Consider the following 23,505-nt stretch of genomic DNA (forward strand, 5'->3'; position numbering starts at 1 on the left):
AGTTATGGAACACTTTGCCATCCACACTGCAGATACAGAAACCTTCTTTACTTTTAAAATCAACTTAAAACATGGCTTTTCACTCAGTACGGCCTTGAATGAATGCTACCGTTGTTCTGCTGGGTCTCTGCTAGCACTCTGATGCCCTCTATAAATGCTTATAACATAACATAATCACATAGCCCTTTTTCCCAAAATGATTTGAGCTTTAGTTAGTATTTTCATCTGTTTACATGAATGTTAATAGGTACTAGATAAATATTTCAAAACCACATATTACTACATGGTGATTGTCAAATTTGTAATAATTAAAAATGTACAATATTCAATTAGAAGTAATGATTGCCTATAAATGTTTAGGTTATCTAATCATTTTTACGCTAACTTGATGTTCTCCGGTTAGTAAGTTATGCAGCCATGGTTTTAATACTAAAATATGCATTATAACAGTTTAATTTTGAATACAGTTGTTTCCAATTGACAGGAGTATGATGTTTACCATAGTTAACATCTGGAAACAATAATACTATCAGAATTTCTTTTAATGTGGTGGAAATTATGTGGTCTACCCACTAATCTAGTGTGTGATTGGGGTGTAGCTTGGTCAGTAGGATCAGAGGAGTGTGAGCTTTAGATTTTCCAACAATCATGCTGGCACATAATGTTAAAATGCATCTTATGACAAGTAGGGTGCACAAGAGGGGCTTAAGGGGCAGCGGAAAGGCAGAGGAATGCGGATTGGTAGGGGTACCAAGTTAGAGAAAGCCCATTACTTTGTGAAATAACAAACATTTTTTAAGTCTTTCCAAACAGAGAGAGAGCAAGAGAATGTTTGTGTTTTTGTCTGTGTGTATGTAAAAATTCCTGGTGAATTCTGACAGACACCACACCACACCCGACAAAGCACATGTACCCAACTATTTATCACAAAATACATTTATAAGTGGGGTGTAGTACCCCAAACACCCCTGTCCTTCCTGAAGCTACGCCCCTGCGTGTGATCTCTTAATTATGGTCCCCTCATGTTTCATTACTTTTGTCCACTCTTTGTTCCTAAAACCAAAGTTCTATGTAGAACATTATGTACAAAATAGACTAATCTGGTATGATGCATCATTACTTGTTTAAAAGGATCCTAAAGTGGATGTATAAATATGAACATAATACCAAGATGTGCCTATGCTTTATGCTGTTACTGCTAATACCAAAAACTAAATTTTATTTCTTGTATTTGAAATTAGGTTTGTCCTTGTGTTGATATTTTATCATCAGATGCAATAAGTCAATATTTATCAGAGAGTTTGTAAAAGGCATCAAATTGCTACAAATGTGTATGTCACTAGATTAATCAGCAACCCTGGTGGTTAGTAAAGTAGCTGGTTTATAATCTGCATTACTATCCTAAATTCCACACCAGGTTTCCCTGAGTGAAGAAGTGTTGCTGCACTTCTAGAAATCAAGGTGTATGTAGTTCAACAAGGTCTTGGGTCACCTTGCAGCGGTGGCAGCTGCATATGGCAAGGGGGGAAATGATGGGGGACGACAGGTGAACCATTTTCCCCAAAAAACAGAAAACACTTACCTCTGCCGCCTGTCTCCCGCTGCTGTCTTCTGCTGCCTCACTGCTCTAGTGGTGTCCCGACGTTTGCTGAAACAACAGCACAGGCTCCCCAGCAACCCTGGTGCCAACTACATGCTAAACATAGCATTTAAGCAGCGTCAGTACTGGTCTGAGCGGCAGTCACTGCCACTCAGACACAAGCCTGGGGTCTGTGCTGTTTCTCCAGCCCAGCTGTGTATACAGCCAGGTTGGAGAAACCTGAGTGTGCATGTGTGTTTGGTCAGCCTCAGACGTCCGGCCAAACACACATGCACACTTAGTGCTCTCTTATCTCCCCCACCTCCCCGTGTCCCAGTCCCACCCCTACTGGCTGAGCCAGTAGATGAAAAATGATGATGATGAAAAATAAAACAACAGCAAGCTATTGTTTTATTTTTCATCTGCTGGCTCAGCCAGGGGGGCGACCCCCCTCTGCCACTGCGAAGGAGCCGCCCTGTCACCTCCCACAGTCTAAGGAATCTATCAAATATATCACTTGTGTCAATAGTGGTTATGAAGGCACTCCTCTATGCTTGCTATGAATTTGAAGTTCTATACAGCCCGGTCGCTCTGCCTCAAATGTATAAAGTTTGCCAAGTTTTAGGCAGATGCTCTCCTAAGGAAATGGATGTGCAGCATTCTCTGTTCTTTTATATTTATGGTATTCACTATAATTTCACTGTACAAATAAAATTATTTGTTAATTCAGCATTCTCATAGTACTCTTGCACACTTATTTTTCAATTTAGTACTAAAACTACACCCTATCCCTTTTTTTGTATTAATATACCTAAATCAATAGCACTCATTTTTGACTGTCTATATTACTACATTTTGGCCCTCATTACGAACTCGGTGGGAAAACCCGCCGAGTTTGGCGCTGACGGTCAACAGAAGACCGCCAGCACGCAGAACCCCCTGCCACCTACATAAAGAACATTCAGCAGGGCCGGCGGACAGAAACAGTGGCAATGTAGCAGTGCGGCAGGTGCAGCAGCACCTGTCATGCATTTCAGTGAAATGCGCGACGGGCTGGGCATGGGGGCCCCTGCTCTGCCCATGCCAAGTGCATGGGCAGTGCAATGGCCCCCAGGGGGACCCCGCGTCACTCATTCCGCCAGCCTTTCCCTGGCGCTGCCCTGTCAGATATTAAACGCCGCCAACCGCCAGGCTTCCTGGTGGCGGAAGCCTGGCGGTTGGCAGCGTTTAAAAGTGGCGGTTCTGCACGTTCTTTATATGGTGGTCTGGGCCGCCATGCCAGGGGTGGTGATTACCGCCACTGCCAGAATGGCAGCCCAGACCGCCTTTGTGTGGCCCTTGACTGCACTGCCTGCGTTCTTCTCAGCGTTTTTTTGTGTTGTACCTCATCAGCATTTTCGTCCTTTGTGTTAAATGTGTGCTATCCTCTTCAAAATTCATAACCATAAGTACTGACAAAGCCAATAGGTTTGGCTTTTACACAATGCACGCAAGCAGAAACACAACTTTTATGCACAGTCATACAGATCACACATACATGCACATATGCAGACAAAGCAACACAGCTACATATACTGATACACAAATAAACCAACACATCTACAGACACCCTTGCACAGTTGCCATCTAGACTGGCATGCTCCGTGGACACAGACTAACAGACACTTAATTATCACCCTGCACCAAGCAATATAAGCAACCTATGAAAATACCCTTTCACACAGACCACCGTAAATAAATTCATTACACCACACAGAAAAACAAATATACGGCTACCCAGGCACATTTGCCCAAACACACACAGGAAAACACACAATTCCGCTCAAAACATACACTTTGAGACCATACACTAATAATCAACCACAAACTGACAGATATCTATCTATTTTTGCTTCTATGAATTTCCCAAAACATCGAAAATGTGTTATGGATTGAAACACCATGTTTACATGCTAAGCTGCAATATACTTCTCTAACCTCAAGACTAACAGAGTTGCGTTCCTGTTGTCTACACTACTAAACTGAACTACATTGATATACTATTGTTTAGAGTTTTTGCATTCATTTCTCCTATTGTGATATCTGTATGTCTTTTTCACGAGAAACGGGCACACCATAAAATATGATCTAAGATCACATAGAAAGTTTACCTGTTCCGCAAACACAATGAAGAAAGCACCTTGTTTCCATAAGCTTCTGTAAACTTTCTTAAAGCCCCCAGTCCTGTGACGGGTTCTATAAACTTCTGCCTTCCTTCAGCGGCAGAGAAAAGTGGTTCAGCGATCTGTTCAGGAAAGTCAAGTAGTGAATCCACATGGTGGACATTGTCCGAGATGAAGCCCATCACCAGGTTGAAGAGAGACTTGGCAGTGTAGCGCAGACTGCCCTCTTTGGTGTAGGTGAAGATGAAGTGGTCAGACCTTTGCCGTGCGTGGTCATCTTCCTTCTTCAGGCACAGTTCCACAGAAAACCCTTTGGAAAAAAGCCGGAGGCCACTTTTCGGCTTTTGCACAGCACTTCTGCTTTTGTCAGAAATATCATTCACGAGGTGCAGCCGCCCTTTTTCCCGCACATAGATCGGTCCAAGTTCCAAGGGGGGTACTTGATATCGTACATCACAAGACATGCTCTTTGATCGCTAAGAAAATGGGAGAAAATAGATTTTTATACTAGTCTGAAACATAATGAGATATAAATCGGTATAGAAAATAAAATTAAAGTCATGAGTGAAAGAGACTGAGAATTATGTTTTTGTAGGATACACCAAGGATAAGGGCTACAATATAGGAAAATGTATGGCAACCCATCCACAATGCAGCCTGCATACAAAAAAAACTTTTGCAAACTATTCTCAATGTAAAAAAATAATAATAAACTCAGGGGCCTTGACCCGCCAGACAAGGTGCAATAATCCGAATTAGCATTTATATTGCAATAAATGGGATAGAACACTTTGGGAAAACTTGGCCGTACATTATGGAATCTCAACTACTGTAATATAAAACCATTCATATAGGGAGGGCAGTGCACACGCTCGTTATGCTTGTATGGGCTTTATCTATGGCATTCTATCGGACGCTTCCCTCATTGTCCCAGATACACAAATGGGCACACAAAATATGTCCAAGAGAAATCTTGATCAACTGAAGGCCATTACGACTGACCAACATGTCCTGTTTGGTACAGAGAGGCGTGCGTCCTGATGTTGTCATGGAACACTAGCAATTTGAATTCACCATCCCAAGATGGTGAGTAACTGAGGTATGGATAAGAAGAGGGGTGGGCTACAGTGAAACATTTGTGGCACAGGAATAATGTCGCACCTGGATCAGGACATTACAATGCCACAATACCAAGACCATAGTTTGCAGTGGGGACCCTCAGTTTCAGAATAGCCATGATGATAGGGGGCGGAAGACAAGGAAAATGACTTGCTGGAACAGCACAGTAACATATCACGATACCATGAAACTCAGCTGCTGCCGAAGCCACAATCTGCTGTATGGCACGTGCATCAGAGCCTTTTTATTTAACAGGAAGCTTGCATCATTGACAAAATCCACAACGGACCACAGTGAGGGTGTTTACCTGGCTTGTGGCCATGTGTGACACAACAGGAAGGACATGGTGTGGGCAATGATTCCTGACACTGGACTGTAAGGTTACAGAAATGGGGCAGATGGTCCAGCCCAAGAGAGGTAAGTGCCAACCATCATGAAAGGTAAGGAGATGTGGTTACAATGAACCAGCAGTACTAGTACCCAGAAAAACATAAACGTAGGGGACAGCTGGAGCAAAGAACTAGGAGCACTGGAGGGATGGGAAAGACCGATGTAAACCAGCACTATGAGACTCCAGTGGATGAGAAAGTGACGGCTGACACCATAGTGCCAGAATCCAATAAGAAGGATTAGGGCTAGAGCCTGGACAGGTCATTTAGGCAGAGGACCTATGGACAAATGCACAGGCTCCCTTCGCCAATGCTGCACCAGGAGGCAAGGACACTCAAAGGGGAAAAGAAGGGGTCCCTGAGGAGACAAAGGTTATAAAACTAGTAGTACCAGGCAGATGGTGGGCACTGTGACACTTCATCCTCTGTTCTGCAACTGAAAGGTATGGCAAATCTAGCCACGCTGTTTCTGGGCAGGGTGATAAGTATTTTTTTATTATTTGGGACCCGTATGTTTTGACTTCTGCTGGGAACCACTCAAATATCAGTTAAAGATCAACTATAAGTTGTGACCCTGTCATGTACTGCTTATGACCTCACATATAATATCACTCATAACATATGTTCAGTATTCATATTGCTGTGCACAGCTTAAAAACGATTTTAAAGTGATACATGTCCACTCATCCAAAATATATTTTTTAAATAAAAGACATTTTCATATTTTCTGTAAAACAACAGTAATCCAAATGTGTAAAACCCTCTATGTCTGTGAACGACATTACTGAAGTATGGATGCAGGTACAAAGATCCAGGTTTGACAATAAGAATGTAATCGGGGTGTGGAATTTATATCTCCTGAGATATACTGATGTTTGTCAAGGATAAGAGATTTTAATGTTTATTTCGCCCAGTAGACAAGTAAACTTGACATTACAATAAGCAGGGGTAAAGATGTGGCAATCGCCTCCTCACAGCAAATCAGGTAGGATGAAAAATATCCCATTACAGAGGAAAATGTAGATTTTCCTAGTAATTTATGAAGGAAAGTCCAAATTTTATGTCAAGATCAGAGGCTCCTATTATACTTTCTAATCTTGCTTTATTAATATAGCAGCAGTCAAGAACTACAAATCCCAATAGGATCAACAACAAGCTGACAAATTGGATAAAAAGAACGTAACAATAGTAAGCACCAATAAGGTAATCGAACTGACAATAGAGTCCAGAAGACTAGGTCCATAAAGAATACTTTTTTTGTTTTGATGTAAATCCATTCAGTAGTTTTAGTGCAATTAATGCTCAAAACTTTGTATATCCTGGGGGATCCCGAGAGATCTCAAACTGAGATCTGATTGGCTGCCACCATCTGTAGTGGGCAATTTGAGTGCAAAAACAACACGGGAAATATAAACCAGCCGGCCACCCACTTTCAACCAATGTCGGCCCACTAATAAAAAAAAGTTAAATGTGGCCCAGCCTGCATGTCAAGTACTGATTTGGAAACTTGCCTACGTGTTCCTGATTCTGGGAAACGAAGCAAACTTGACAGAGAAACAATTGGTCTCAATGATAAAAATGCTCCATGTTGCACTAACCAATAATAGGTAAAAAGCAACCAAATAACTTGGCACAAAAGAAGGAGGTCGCGACCATTCTCCGAGACCAGATCTGGGAGAGTAAACAGAATTGTCATCGTGCAGAGCAGCAATAGAGAAGAGAGAAGAACACCCTCACAGAAAACATGGTGTAACAGGCCAGGAAAAAACATTAAAAAAAATAACCTGGATGTTAAAGCAAAAAACAGATAGAGGAGCAATGGAAACATATATATACGCAATATTGCCACCCAGCATGACCAGGGAATTTTGGGGATATGTCAACAGTCGGGAAAACATGACGTCCAGTGAGGCGAGCACTGTACCGGCCAATGAATGGGAGGTGCACGTTAAAAAAAAAAAAAAAAAAAAAAACTATATGTGGACCTGGGTAAAACAAAGACTATCAACAAGAATCTGTGGGTACATTCTAGAAGGCTTGGAACACAGTCCAATGACTGAAGGGATGACACCAAGTATGTTGAAGAGTATTCGGAAAGAGGGGGCCCCTGGACCAAATGGCCTGCCTGGGAGCATTTTTAAAGAAGACCAGGCTTTTTGGGCTCCCCATATGCTCAATTGGTTCGATTAATGTTTTAACTTGTCATCCGCCCCGGACTCAGGAAAAGGTTCTATTCTGCATCCAATACAGAACAAGAATTTGTAATGCAATAGGTCTTGCATTTTCTTGAGTTAAAGCTATTGGCACTGAAAATTCATAACAGGACTTTTCTTGCCACATAAATTGGTCAACCCTGCCTCATAATTTCGTCCTTTCCTGTCATATAATTCCAGTGGTCCAGCATGTAACTAAAGCCCTTCCGTTTACCCTCTTCCTCTTAAAACATATACAATTATCATATAAACCTTTATCCGAAATAAAGTTTTGCATTAGAGTGTAATGATCAAAACAGCATAACAAAAATATAATTTGGGACAGATTAGAGGGTGAAAGGAAAGAGAGGGTTGGGGGTAAAGATGGAGAGGACAAGTGGCATAGTAAGGGTGTCTTGGGCCCTGGAGTAAGAAAGAAAAATGGTTGACTGTAATTTTGGTAGGAAAATACAGCAGTAATTAGAGTTGAGAGGTCCATAGGTTCTGGGCCCCAGTGCCACTGCACCGGTTGCTCCATTGATAACTAGTCCTCAGAAGAGAAAGCAGCTGTGGCAGGAACAGAGAAGCGAAAGGAATACAACAGATAAAAGGAAGAAAGAGAAGAGGGTGCAAAGAAATGAAAGAAGGGAAGGAAAGAAAGAGAAAATGAAAACACAACTAAGAGAAGAAACAGCGCAAATGTGAGACTAAAGAAAAAAGGGGAGGAAGCTGGCGAACGAAAGACAGAGGAAAAAAAATGATGAAAGAAGTGTGAAAAGAAAGAGAAAAATGAACATTAGGGAAAAAAGGAGAGATGGTGTGAGAAACAAGCAGCGAAAGAACCAGGCCATGTATGTACTGACATTTCCCACAAACACAGAATGAGAAAACCACTTTGACAGTTCGGGTCCTGACAAGTGACTTGTAGCTTCCACATACGGATGGGAAAAATAGGGATTTATAGTAAAATGTGAATTGACAAATAAAGATTAAAAAAACATTAGAGAAATGAAGGAAGAAAGATCAACAACAAAAAAGTGAAAATAGGCATACCGAATCAAAGGAAAGAGCAAAAAAAAGGCAAAGAAAGAATAAAGGGAAGAGAAAAAAATAGTGAAACAATGAACGCCTGATGAAGAAAAAAGAGAGGAACGAAACAAGGAAAGAAATAACCAAGTTTTTGCGAGTTTGAAAGAGGGGGTAGCAGGAGGAAGAGGGAAATAAAAAAAAATTTAAAAAGGGAGCGAGCGAAGTAAGGAGCAAAACTGTTAACGTGTGGATTTTAAGAGCTGGAAAGAAAAAAGTGGGGGAGAAAGAAAACATTGAGAATAAACAGAGTAAAGGAAAGAACGAAGTGAGATAGGTGAAATAGATAGTAGCTAAGAATAGATTTAATTGACTCCCCCACGTCCTAATATAGAAGTCAGAGTGTGGAACAGCTGGGGGCACTGCACAACAGCAGGAGGTGCATTAGCAGAGTTGTATGTGAACCCCAATAAAGCAATATTGGGGTGCTTCAGATAAGGATGGGTGGTATAAACACAGCTGTGTTCCGGCCCAGTGCTGGAATAACAGAAAGGCAGCGGTGAGAAATGAAAAACGGAGCGCCGTATAATTCCTGGTATTGGAATTATGGGGCGCTGCAGGTTAGAGTTGAGGGGCGCTGACAGAGTTTACATGGGCTGCAGTACTGGAATAGTAACGGGCACACAAGGTCAGAAGTGAGGCATGTTAATGGAGCTATGTGTGGAACATAGTATTGGTGTGCCAGTGTTGCCGGGTGTTAGCCTGGAGGTGCCCTGGTGAAGCTGCGAGAGGGGCCAAGTATGGGAGTGGCATTGCCTCTGAACCACAGAAGTGAGGAGTCCTGAAGGGTGTGTGCGCGAGCTTTAGTACTGAGAAGAAATGTGCCTTGAATGTTAGATGTGATGGATTCTGGCAGAGCTGCGGTGGTTCCCATTAACAGTGGCGTTAGATGTTAGACTTGAGGTGCATTGGCTGAGCTGTGGTTTGCTCTTTTGATTCCAGTATTGGCTTGGCAGTGGGATTGAATATTAGAATTGTGCTACTGTAATGGAATTGCATGTGAGCAGGGTCCCAGTATAGAAAAGGAAATGACCTTGCCAGGGTAGAACTGAGGTGCACTGATTGAGCTGTGCCCGAGGTCCAAGTACTGGAACAATAGAGTGTACTGACTGTAAGAACTGAGGTTCTCTGGTGCACAGCGTGTGAGGGGTTCTAGCACGGATGAGGGCCTGCAGTGTGTGAACTGGGGTGCACTGATGGAGCTGCACCAGACATCCCAGTGTTGGAACAGCAGTTCCAACTGTAAGAACTAAGGGGCTCTGGCAGACAGTGTGTGTGCTCTGGCAGACAGCGTCTGTGGGGTTCTGGCACATGCACAGCTGAGGGGCTTGGAGTGTGTGAACTGAGGTGCACTGATGGAGCTGCGCCCGAGGTTCCAATACTGGAACAGTACTGAGGTGCTCTGGCAGACAGCATGTGTGAGATTCCTGGCACTGGCACAGCTGAGGGCGTGCAGTGTGTGAACTGCGGTGCATTGATGGAGCTGTGCCCGAGGTCCCAGTACTGGAGCAGCAGAGTATACTGACTGCGAGAACTGAGGTGGTCTGGCAGACAGTGTGTGTGGGATGCCTGGCACTGGTAAGGCTGAGGGCTTGGAGTTTGTGAGCTGCAGTGCACTGATAGAGCTGCGCCCGAGGTTCCAGTACTAGAGCAGCAGAGTGTCCTGACAGAGAGAACTGAGGTGCTCTGGCAGACAGCGTGTGTGGGGTTCCCGTCAGCGGCACATGTGAGGGCTTGCAGTGTGTGAACAACGGGGCACTGGTGGAGCTGCACCCAAGGTCCCATTACTGGAGCAGCAGCATGTACTGACTGCGGGAACTGAGGTGCTCTGGCAGGCAGTGTGTGTGGGATTCCTGTCACTGGCACGGCTGAGGGATTAGAGTGTGTGAATTGCAGTGCACTGATGGAGCTGCGAGTGGGATCCCAGTATGGAGCAGAAGCGGGGCCCTGGTAGAGCTGGGTGCCTAGGCTATAAGCAATTAGAAGTGATCCTTCGTCCTTGCTCTCAGCACAGAGTCAGACACACTTGGTAAAGAAAATCCAAGCCAAGGAAGGGCGGAAGCCAGGCAGCTGAGAGAGTGCAGAGAGCCCACAAAGACCAAATGTGACCCAGATAACATCCTGATTTAAAACCTTGTTTACAGCTAAGCTCAGAGGAGGAATGCTCTGAAAATTAAAAGGGAAACTTCCCTGGACAGGAGCAGGAAACAAAGTAAGACAAAAGGTCCCCTGCAGACCAGATAAACAGGGTGAAGCGTAATTATACAGTAGTTGGTTCCTACTCCCACACAGAAGAAGGAGGGACAAAGAGACAGGACTGACCACTAGCATGCTAGGATTTTTAAATGACACTGAAACTAACAAATGAAATAGCTAGAAGCCCACAGAAGAAGTATACAAGAGGTTGTACGCTTATGCTCGACCTAAAAAGGGTAATACTACCCAGCCCAAAAAATGTAGGTAAATAACCTTATTGGATGTAGATGGTAAGGCCTTTGCAAAAGTAGTCCTACATGAGCTGGAATCCTGGATCAACAAAAATAAAATTATATCAATATATCAGACAGGGTTTAGACCTAACTCCTCTATTATAGATAACGTGACTGCTCTCTCTTATCTGGCCCAAAGGCCTTGGAAACCACCACTCCTCCATTATACGCATGTTTTATAGACTATAGCACAGCATGCAACAGAACTGACTGCAATATCCTCTGTAAAAAAAAAAACTTGCCAGCTAGGGCATACCCAGGCAATTATTGGTGGCAATCACAGCGCTATATACTGACACCTGGGTACAGATCAAGGTCACACAGACCCATGCTACTGGGAACATTTATATCAATAATGGGCTCAAAGCAGGGCTGTGTCATTGCTCCCACCTTGTTCAACTTAAATACAGCAGTTTTGGGTGGGATATTGCTAAAAAGGGAACACATTTCCACCTAAACTGGGCCAGATGAGACTTCCTGTTATACAGTAAGCGGATGATCAGGTACTTCTTGACCAAACTCATATTGAGATGAAGAGACCCCATTCGTATAACACAATGAATACCTTGCATACAAATGCGCTAAAATCAAGTTCCTGATTTTTGGCCAAAGAACCAAAAAACACCAACTGGAATGGAAATTAGGCCCATTAAAAATAGGGACATCCAGTAAATGTAACTTGGCGTTCGGCTCTCAGACACTGGTAAATCACTATTACAGGGTACTGCACTGGTAGAAAAAGCAGCCAAGACCACTTATGCTCTATCCAAATTACATCACAAACGATATAGTCACTCTGCAGGGGCGATTCGGATTCGTCATATGTGCAACATTTTTACCTACAATAAACTATGACCATCTCACCTTTCCCAGTAGGCTCAGGGAGCCACGAGAGCGTTGTCATATAGCGTCATATAGAAAAATACTTAAAATCCCTAACACACCCGGCGTACATTGATACATCTTGAGTTTAACTTGGTGAATATGGACACTGAATGCAAAAAAATACATAATCAAGTTCCATCTAATCAGGTTCCATCACTGGGTGACCAGGGCAGATCCAGAATCTTTGTGTGGTGCACTGAATACAATACACAGGCTTGGAATGTAATAAAATATCTATTTGTCCATGGGACATGTTGCTTTATTAATCTAATTGTCCTGTAACAAAATCCACTTGTTCCTTTGGTGTCATATAGTGCTGTGACAATATATGGCTGCAATCTCATTATTTAAGAGCTTTAATAATAGCCTCTCTTATTACGCCAGGGCTCATACTATAGTAGGGTTTGAATACTAGCAACTACCTTATTTTGCCACCTTTCAAAAGTTGTACATACTATAAGTAATGCTAACTTCTACTCAGCTTAATTTAATATCGGTATAATTATCCAGAAAACGCTGAAAAGGTTCATCTGCTTTCTGTATTTATTTTACTCTTCCAAAACCACATAATAGTATGATTATTAGGGCTGAAATTCGCATCCCCTACAATGCTTTTGCACTAGCGTGTGATATTCTAGATGATGCTTTAACTCTCTGTGTATTAGCGTTATACTTAAGAAACTTGGCTGGTCAGTTTTAGAATATATTTGAAATGCCCTTGCGTCTGTGTTTTGTTGTGTATTTTACTTCATGAACTTTATAATCAACTTTTAATTGTTGGCTATTGCAATGCTCATTGGTTACAGACTTCTAATCATTGTCAGGACTTTTTAGTTATAATCGACTGCCAATTTTAAGTTGTGTTTTCCGGCCGCTGTTTTACATTTGTCAATTTTATAATGATGCATTTTACCTTTATCGAGCTTGTAAAGATTTTAAGTAATCATACAAGAAAGCTTACAATTGAGATTGGCTGCCGCCACCTCCACAAGAAGTGGTGGCAGCCATATTAGGGCTTGGGACTCGGTCCCAATTCCTAATAAAAGAACAAAAATAAAAAAAAACACAAAGGGGCAGGGAAGGAACAATCTGACCCCTAGGCCTGGGAGACAAAAAAGTTTTTTTTTTTAATACATTTTGCTGCATATTCACAGAGTATCTGTGGCAAAAAATGATTTTTTTTTTTTAAAGCACGGTCTCCTGGCTTGTGGTTTTTTTTTAGCCCCTCTGGGTGGGCCAGGACCCTGGAGGAAAGTGAATTTTATAATTTGGGGGATGGGTGTGTGTGCGGCCCCCCTCCCCAGGCTGATTTGTAACCTCTGGCACCCTATTTCATGGGAACCAGTCCAATTTTCTGGGGGAGGGGGGCATGCGCCTACTCCCTGGGCCATTTTCAGCCCAGGGCCCCATCCCCCGGGACTGCTGCATGTTTTAAGGGGGGGTGGATGTGCAGCCCCCCCTCCTCAAGCCCCTATAGGTCCCAAGGACCCCATCACCCGAGCAGCAAAATGAAGAAAAAGGGAGCGGGCTGCATGCCCCCCCCTCAAGCCATTAATGGCTCTGGAGACTCCACCGCTTTTTCAAGCCAAGCCAAGCAGGAGTAAACACCAAGTCCGCTCCCAATGGCCGAGAGCTTGAAAAATGCTCCCACGCTCTGGGAGCAGACTTTACATCTGTTTCCCTCTGCCCACAGTGATGCGGGCAGGGAAACAGATCTAAATATTGCTGCCTCCTGGAGGGAGCAGCCTTAGGAGCTGCTTCCTGTGGGCAGGAGCAGTGCAGGCTCCTGCAGGACGTGACGAGTCGGCTAGGACCACAGGGGCTGTGGTGCCCCCACCCAAAAAAGGAGTAAAGTGGGTTCTCTGGGTGGGTACCAACCTTTTATTGTGCTGGATCCTAAGGGATGGTGTCCAGGGAAGGGGAGCCGTGTAGCTCTCCCCCTCATGAAATTGTGCAAGACCCCAGGGTCGGCTCAGTAGCTTTGTCCCAGGGAGCCAACCACGGGACAAAGTGGTTTCCCTGTCTGCACTAGCACGGCCAGAGAAACCTGTGTTTGCTCCCTCTGGGCTAGAGCATTTTTTAATCTCCGGCCAAGTGGGATCATTTTTTTTATCTCCTGCCAAGCGGAACAGATGCAAAGTCTGCTCCCAGCATGCAGGAGCTTGAAAAATGCTCCTGCCAGCTGGAAGAAGACTTTTAATCTGTTTCCCTGCCCGCACTGATGCCCCAACAAATGTATGGTGGGTGCTTTGTGTGGGCAACCACCGTTAATGAAGCAGGCCCTGTGGTATGGTCCTGGGGATGGGGCCCCGCGACCTCTCACCCTCCTCCCTTCAATTAACAAGAAAACGGCCCTAGGGGATAGAGCCCTCAGGCCTTATTAAGTCCAAAAAGTTAATGTTGTCACTGACATTCACCTCAATATACTTTAACCTTTGTTTTTCAGTGTATATATACATAATAATATATGATCCAAGGAATATTGAGAAGAGGATTTAATTGTGAGAAAAAGTAAATAAAAAAATGTTTCTGACTAACGACTGAAAAGAGAATTGGTCATTAAATAGGTTTCTTATTATATTTTACTTTGATTTGACTACATGTTAGAATCAGGGTAAATTGTATTTTTTGGGTCTGACGGGTGTAATAGATTTATAAATCGTGGTTTACTTAATTTTTTTTTTTTTTTTACATTATTATAATAGATATTGATATTTGTGAAGTGGGAAATTAAATTGAGGACTGATCAGAAGCGGCAACATTGATTAGTACAATTTCAGGTAGGCCTTTCACTAATTTTCTTAATTCATTAATGATACTGGTTTTGAAGAAAGTATAAAGAATGGATGCTGACTACGTGTAAGGAATGGGGGATAGGTAAAAGGTTGTGTAGGAAGTTGGCTCTGTATGCACTATTTCAAAGTAAGAAATAGCATGCACAGAGTACAAGGGTTCCCCTTAGAGGTAAGATAGTGGCAAAAAGAGATCATTCTAATGCTCTATTTTGTGGTAGTGTGGTCGAGCAGTAGGCTTATCAGAGAGTAGTGTTAAGCATTTGTTGCACACACACACACACACACAGGGTATAAATGAGGAACACACACTCAAAGACAATTCCAGGCCAATAGGTTTTTGTATAGAAAAATATATTTTCTTAGTTTATTTTAAGAACCACAGGTTCAAGATTTACAAGTAATACTTCAAATGAAAGGTATTTCACTTAGGAACTTTGAATCAGCAAAATAGCATGTACAGTTTTCACAAAAAAGGCAATAAGCTATTTTAAAACTAGACACAGTGCAATTTCCTGGGGGAGGTAAGTGTTTGTTAGTTTTGCAGGTAAGTAAACCACCTACAGGGTTCAAAGTTGGGTCCAAGGTAGCCCACCGTTGGGGGTTCAGGGCAACCCCAAAGTTACCACACCAGCAGCTTAGGGCCGGTCAGGTGCAGAGGTCAAAGTGGTGCCCAAAACGCATAGGCTTCAATGAAGAAGGGGGTGCCCCGGTTCCAGTCTGCCAGCAGGTAGGTACCCGCGACTTCGGAGGGCAGACCAGGGGGGTTTTGTAGGACACCGGGGGGGACACACAAGTCAGCACAAAAAGTACACCCTCAGCGGCACGGGGCGGCCGGGTGCAGAGTGCAAACAGGCGTCGGGTTCGCAATAGGTTTCAATGGGAGGCCCAGGGGTCTCTTCAGCAAAGCAGGCAGGCAAGGGGGGGGGGGGGGCTCCTCGGGTTAGCCACCACCTGGGCAAGGGAGAGGGCCACCTGGGGGTCGCTTCTGCACTGGAGGTCGGAACCTTCAGGTCCTGGGGGCTGCGGGTGCAGTCTCTTTACCAGGCGTCGGGTTTTTAGAAGCAGGCAGTCGCGGTCAGGGGGAGCCTCTGGATTCCCTCTACAGGCGTCGCTGGGGGGGGGCCCAGGGGGGTCAACTCTGGCTACTCACAGGGTCGCAGTCGCCGGGGAGTCCTCCCTGTGGTGTTGTTTCTCTGCAGGTCGAGCCGGGGGCGTCGGGTGCAGAGTGCAAAGTCTCACTCTTCCGGGGGAAACGTGTTGTCTTTAAAAGTTGCTTCTTTGTTGCAAAGATGTTTCTTCTTTGGAGCAGAGCCGCTGTCCTCAGGAGTTCTTGGTCCTTTTAGATGCAGGGTAGTCCTCTGAGGCTTCAGAGGTCGCTGGACCCTGGGGGACGCGTCACTGGTGCAGTTTTTCTTGAAGTGGGGAGACAGGCCGGTAGGGCTGGGGCCAAAGCAGTTGGTATCTCCGTCTTCTCTGCAGGGCTTTCAGGTCAGCAGTCCTTCTTCATCTTCAGGTTGCAGGAATCTAGTTTCCTAGGTTCTGGGGAGCCCCTAAATACTGAATTTAGGGGTGTGTTTAGGTCTGGGAGGGCAGTAGCCAATGGCTACTGTCCTTGAGGGTGGCTACACCCTCTTTGTGCCTCCTCCCTGAGAGGAGGGGGGCACATCCCTAATCCTATTGGGGGAATCCTCCATCTGCAAGATGGAGGATTTCTAAAAGTCAGAGTCACCTCAGCTCAGGACACCTTAGGGGTTGTCCTGCATGGCCAGTGACTCCTCCTTGTTTTTCTCATTATCTCCCCTGGACTTGCCACCAAAAGTGGGGGCTTTGTCCAGGGGGCGGGCATCTCCACTAGCTGGAGTGCCCTGGGGCATTGTAACACGAAGCCTGAGCCTTTGAAGCTCACTGCTAGGTGTTACAGTTCCTGCAGTGGGGAGGTGTGAAGCACCTCCACCCAGAGCAGGCTTTTGTTTCTGTCCTCAGAGAGCACAAAGGCCCTCACCACATTGGGTCAGAAACTCGTCTCTCAGCAGCAGGCTGGCACAGACCAGTCAGTCCTGCACTGAACATTTGGGTAAAATACAGGGGGCATCTCTAAGATGCCCTCCGTGTGCATTTTTTTATAAATCCAACACTGGCATCAGAGTGGGTTTATTATTCTGAGAAGTTTGATACCAAACTTCCCAGTATTCAGTGTAGCCATTATGGAGCTGTGGAGTGCTGTGGACTCCCAGACCATATACTCTTATGGCTACCCTGCACTTACAATGTCTAAGGTTTTGCTTAGACACTGTAGGGGTATAGTTCTCATGCACCTATGCCCTCACCTGTGGTATAGTGCACCCTGCCTTAGGGCTGTAAGGCCTGCTAGAGGGGTGACTTACCTATGCCACAGGCAGTGTGAGGTTGGCATGGCACCCTGAGGGGAGTTCCATGTCGACTTAGTCATTTTCTCCCCACCAGCACACACAAGCTGGCAAGCAGTGCGTCTGTGCTGAGTGAGGGGTTCCTAGGGTGGCATAAGACATGCAGCAGCCCTTAGAGACCTTCCCTGCCATCAGGGCCCTTGGTACCAGTTACAAGGGACTTACCTGGGTGCCAGGGTTGTGCCAATTGTGGAGACAATGGTACATTTTAGGTGAAAGAACACTGGTGCTGGGGCCTGGTTAGCAGGGTCCCAGCACACTTATCAGTCAAGTCGGCATCAGTATCAGGCAAAAAGTGGGGGGTAACTGCAACAGGGAGCCATATCCTTACAGGTTGCTATTGGACTTCGAATTTACAATGTTAATATGGCAAAAATGTGTTCTAGACATTCTCCTTTCTCCTCATGAAATCTTTTTCAATTGCGTTTTCAAATTAATGCAAAATTGTTGAATTGTATTTTTACATGAATGTGAATCATGTCTTATAAAAAATTCTTGAGGTATCTGGAGTATCATACTAGCATGCAATATACTTAGTGTGGTGGCACATTTTGAATATAACTCTACCATTTGAGAAATATAGTTGTGTTAACCCAATGGCAATACAATGTATATGAAGATTTGCACAACCGATTTATAGGTTGGGGATGTCAATAGCAAACGGTTTTTTTCTTTGCGTTAAGGTCATTTTGTTTGATGAATGGAATTATGAGATGGTTTTTGGTTGATTGTTCAATTTGGGGGTACGTTCGTAAAGATGTTAATTTTCAATCAACAATTATATGTATATGAGGATTTGTACCAGTAAACATTTAGTTTGCACGAAAGATGTACAAATTGGAGATGTCAATATTAATTGTGATTTCTTCTGCAAGTGAAACTTCTCTTCCTCGGATCAAATATTATTGTTTCCTTATGGACTGACTACCAGTTGGGGAACTGGTGATTTGAGTTTGAATGCCGGGCTGATAAACTGATAAATCCTGCCACCTAAAGAAATGTATTGAAAACAAAGATAGATATATGGTGTGGTTATAGGGGGTTGGCTGCGACCAACCCCCACTGTGCATGATCAAAGGCTATGTGTGGCATGGGGTTAGGTGGTAACAGGAGGCTGGCTGCAGGGCCTGGCCAGAGGCCAAACCGAGCTGGGCAGAGCCTAAAGCTGTGTGCGGGTGGTTGGATTAACATATAGGGGGTCATTACGACATTGACGCGGTAACCGCCGTGCGGCCGCCAATGTGGCCGCACTCCCGCGGCCCCCATTACGACATTCCCGCTGGGCCGGCGGGCGCAAACCAAGTTTGCGCCCGCCGGCCCAGCGGGGATAAGGCCGCAACATAGGAGCCGGCTCCCAATGGAGCCGGCGGTGTTGCGGCCGTGCGACGGGTGCAGTTGCACCCGTCGCGCTTTTCACTGTCTGCTATGCAGACAGTGAAAAGCTGGCCGGGGCCCTGTTAGGGGGCCCCTGCACTGCCCATGCCAGTGGCATGGGCAGTGCAGGGGCCCCCAGGGGCTCCAGGACGCCCCTTACCGCCAGCCTCTTCCTGGTGGTGCAAACCGCCAGAAACAGGCTGGCGGTAGGGGTGTCATAATCCCCAGGGCAGCGCTGCCCTGGCGGATTATCACCGCCGGGGCTAAAACGGCGGGAAACCACCGGCCCCGGCGGTGCGACCGCGGCGCTACCGCCGCGGTCGTAATAAGGGCCTCCGTACCGCCAGCCTGTTGGCGGTACGGACGCTACATTACCCCTGGCGGTACTTTACATTTTTTTTTTAAACATAGAAATAAACTGAAAAAAAACAAACGTTACACGGACGCTATAGGTAGGATAGACTTGAAAAAACAGAAATTCACTTAAAATAACCGAAGGTTACTGGGACGTTATAGTTAGGCTCACATTATAAATGTACAAAACCATCACAATTTTGCTGTTAGAGTTATTTCAAGTAACTGTAACGGGTGCCCTAAGGTAACTGTAACTTGTGTGAAGATTTCCATGTCATTAGCAAATTTATAATAGTTGAGGTTTGAGGAAAAGATGAGGCCAAGTTGAAGGGAGACAAAACACATCAATAAGAGGAGGAGTGATCATGGATCCTTAAGGGAAGCCAGCTGTGGAGAGGAATGGTGCCAAGAAGTAGGGAGTAAGCAATATTATGAAAGCTCTGTTAGTGAGAAAGTAAGCAATCCAACATGGGTTCCTATATTTGTTAAGTCTCTGTAAGAATTTAGGGTGATAAGTAGTTTGGGAGGGTGATGAGAGGTCTAGTAGCAGTATAGTTTAATAGCACTGCAGTTTGGTAGTCTGAAAAAAATGTACTTTACTCAACAACTGCCAAAATGTGCCTGCAAACAGTTCTTTCCCTGAGTTCACCTAAGAATGAACCTTTAAATAGTGAATGATACATGCATCAGTGTGGTTGGGGTCTTTCTTTCTTTTACAGATCTGATATAAAAAGTCTCTATAGTTGTTCTGGATGGATTGGGAGCTGAACCTTTGAGAAGGATGTTTTTGAATATATGTCTCATGCTTGGTTCTATTGGTGATCTTGCTGAGCTACAGGTCTTCAAATGGTTGATTAACTATTCACAAGTTAGAGGGTTGAAGCAGGGTAATATTTGTCATTGTCTTGATTTAGAGGTCAAAACTGAGGATGGTTATGTCAGTTTATTTTCTTTGTATCATCAAGGTATTTTACCAGATCTTTAGTTTTTCAGATGTAGTAATCGAATAGAAAGCCTAGTTCTATTTGGTAATGTGTAAAGTACATGACTACCCAAGTAGGGTTTCCCATTGCTAGAGAAAATACACGTCCTTTACAGCCAAGGCTGTTCTTCACAGACAGCAACTTTAAAGACAGAACATTCATGTTTCAAGAACTTAGTAATTATTTTGTGATGTACCTCTAATGTCCAGGTGTCTTCTGAGGTGTGTTGTAATATTGCTTTTTTAGGTCGAGCGTGCAAGCACTCTAACGTGTTGTAACCTATCTGTGGGGTTTTAACCACGCCCAGCGGACACCCATATCACTCGTTCATGGGCTTGCCTTTCAAGAATCCTTTGTCATCATTGGTAAATGCTTTACGTTTGTCCCTCTTTGGAGCGGGTTTATCACCGCCTTGGACACTGACCCTGTTACATGGATGATTGCATGATTGCTGATATGTTTGACTGCGAGCAAACTTCTTTTTCCTTTTGTATCTCTCCTTTGCACTCATGCTCATGGCAGCTGAGGTGCTTTGAATTGGCATGCTTATGTCAACTGTTTTACTTTTCCTTTTCAATTTATGTGGCAAGAAAAGTCCAGTTAGGAATATATAACGCTAATAGCTCAAACTCAAGCAAACGCGAGACCCACTGCATTGCAAATGCCTGTTGTATTTTTAATAGCGACTTCATAAATTCTGCAATGATACCAAAGTGACAATTTGTCAGCGAGTTGTACTTTTCTTCTACTGGCTTTCCAGAACCTCTATATGCCCTTGGTGGTACTGGATGGACTGTGAGTGGGAGAAGTTGAGAACAGTTGTTCCAACGATTGAGAAATACTGCCTCTCTCCCCTTTACGATTACAGTATCATTTTGTATCACAGTAACTTTTATTAAGTGTTCGTAAGCGCAACTCGTTTGGGTACGACACAAATGTCAAAGAAATATGTGTAGTATAATCTAGATTATTTGTTTAATTTGCAGCCATTTACTTTTATTACTTCATCCAACAAGTTTTCACAAAAAAAGCCCCTAATTGTGGAGGTGTCAGTTTCTGTGGATTGCACCATCATCTCATCTATGAAACAGTAACATACCCTTCATTACGACGAGTATTTAATCAGGCATGTAGATATTGTATAAAGCAAGCACTATTCCCCTCAAATCACTATAAAAACTGTGACGCATAACAGGGCTGTCAAATTTGCTGCAACACGGTCAGGCATGTGTCAGGACCTTGTGGCTGACACCGTAGGCCATACTGCAATCATATGCCTTTTTGAAACATACCACTCTACCTGTAACTTCTCTGAACAGTTTGAGCGCTAAGATGCCATCCTAGCTGCAGTTTTGCTCTACATAACAACACCAAATTCAAATGACTAGTACCATAGAGTGCAGTGGTGTAGAACGGAGTAGTGCAGAGTAGAATGGCATACAATTCAGTGGCAGAGAGTGCAGTGGAGTAGAGTGGCGTAGTGTACAGTGATGCAGGGTAGAGTGCAGTAATGTAAAGTGCAGTGAGATTGTTCAGTTATGTAGAGTGCATTGGCAAAGAGTGCACTGGTTAAGAGTAGAATGGTGTAGAATGCAGTGGCATAGGGTGGAGTGGCGGACACTGGAGCACAGTAGCGTAGAGTATAGTGGCGTAAAGTAGATTATTCCAAAGTAGAGTGAAGTGGCATAGAGTGGAGTGGTACAGGGTAGAGTGCAGTGGCGTGGAGTGGCATCAAATATAATGGTATAGAGTAAAGTGGTATAGAATGCAGTGGTGCAGAGATCAGAGTGGTGCACAGTGATTGGCAAAAAGTGCAGGGGCACAGAGCTGAGTGTTACAGAGTAAAGTGCATTGCCATAGACTGCTGTGTTGCAGAGTGACATACAGTGGAATTGTGTAGAGTAGATTGGTGTGGCTAGACTTGAGTAGTGTAGAGTGCAGTGGCAAAGAGTGCATTGGCATAGAGTGGTACAGGGTAATGTATAGAGGCCTAGCGTGAAGTGGCATAGAATGAAGTGGTGCAGAGTACAGTGGCGTAGAGTGGTGTAAAGTGGAGTGGTGCAGAGTGGCATGGCGTGGAGTATTCATGGTGTGGTAGCACTTTGCCATCAGAGACATCACATTTTCAATTGAAATGACCATTTCATTTGCACAGACAGTTTTTGTTATGAAACTATACAGTGCACAGACGAAAATGTGTGAAAATTGCATCACTTAGTTTAATGATTTCATCATATTAAAGTATTGTTTCCAACACACTTCAGAAGTTACAGAAAATGTGCTTCATTTGTGCGTTCATAATTCTGATACCCCCAGTATCCAACAAGATTGTCACATGAATCTTCTCACTTTGAAGTAATGGAAAGAAAGGTAAACAAGTGCCCTTGGAAGACAGCAGCTGACATTCAACCTCGGTCTTTGAATGCACAGCAAATGTGAAGAGATAAGAACAATATTTAAAGGTCTATTAACAGAAAGAGAGTTTGTGGAAAAATATAGAAAACACGGTTTAGGCAACAAGAGGGACAACTCAACCTGTAGCGCCTAAAGCAAATAAAGCCAGCAAATGGAAGGCCAGAAAGTCTGAGGTATAAACCACAATGCCAGTTGTAATCAACGAGCGGAATGTATTCTAAGGTCAACTTTCAGAAATGCCCCAAGATGTCTAGCAAAGCAGACCGCGGAACTGCCTAGTGGGCTGCGACATAAAAATCTGGATCCCAAATCCCAATATTCAAAGAGAGAAGAATCTGACCAGGATGCACTGCCTGACGAACGGATCTGGAGAACGTAAACCTTATTTTTTAGGAACCTTTGTTAATCATGAGCGTGAGCGCCCTTTCGCTGCATGATACCTTCGATGACAACGTTGAGAATCGTAAAGACAATGAATACCAACATACGAAAGAAAACATTTTTGCAGATTACATTTTTCTAAATCACGACTTCTAAACTTAAAACAGAGAAATGCAGGCGCTAATTCGGTATAATTCAAATGTACATACTTTGTACAAATGTGGTACCTTCTCAAACTTTTTAAAAACATGTTTGGACCGTGGCGAAAAATATCAGCACATTCTAAAGGCTTCTACTTGGTAGTAACACATTCAACAAATCACTGAAGCTCCTACATGACCCTGTTGCAAAAACCAGAATCCATACTAATGCTAAAAGTATGGCATTGGCAACATAAACTCAGTTCCACCAACCTGTGCGGTGAGAGCGCCCTTCTAAATAAAAGCTGCATGGGAGAGTCTTTTCTCTATGTTACTCACTTTGGAAACTAACAACTAGCTGATCACGTGCTTTTCATGAAACACTAGACCGAACACCGTGATTTACGGCGGCGGCCATTTTAGAATTTTAATATAAATCATAATGATGGTTGAGATTAATAATTTACATGGGCGTTGTAGTTTTAATATATCTTTCTTTGCCAATTTTTTTTAAAAAAATTAAACTTTTTTACATTTTGTGATGTAAACATAGATTTTCTTATTTACCAATAAGTTTACTAATGGCTTAGTACCTCTTGCTTTTTAACACTAATTATTTTATTCTGTCGTTAATCCATCTCATCATTGACTTGTAAATTGCAGCGCTACGGAAAGTTTCACCCACATTCCTCACTGCGGTACACTCTAGCTCCTAAACCAATGGCGAACCCTGCGC

General features: G+C 43.9%; 1 protein-coding gene across 1 annotated transcript in view; it reads right to left on the reverse strand.

Annotated features, from left to right (window-relative positions):
• LRRC42 (leucine rich repeat containing 42) overlaps positions 1–23,127 on the reverse strand; it is a 152,877-nt gene extending 129,750 nt beyond the window's left edge. The window contains exons 1-2 of the mRNA XM_069232640.1: positions 23,043–23,127; positions 3,730–4,217 (exon numbers count right to left, since the gene is read on the reverse strand). Coding sequence (XP_069088741.1) covers positions 3,730–4,205 — 476 coding nt within the window. The 5' untranslated portion in view covers positions 4,206–4,217; positions 23,043–23,127. The remainder of the gene's footprint in view (positions 1–3,729; positions 4,218–23,042) is intronic.
• Between the last annotated feature and the right edge of the window lie 378 nt (positions 23,128–23,505).

This window comes from Pleurodeles waltl, chromosome 4_2 (genome assembly GCF_031143425.1).
Source record: "Pleurodeles waltl isolate 20211129_DDA chromosome 4_2, aPleWal1.hap1.20221129, whole genome shotgun sequence".
NCBI lineage: Eukaryota > Metazoa > Chordata > Amphibia > Caudata > Salamandridae > Pleurodeles > Pleurodeles waltl.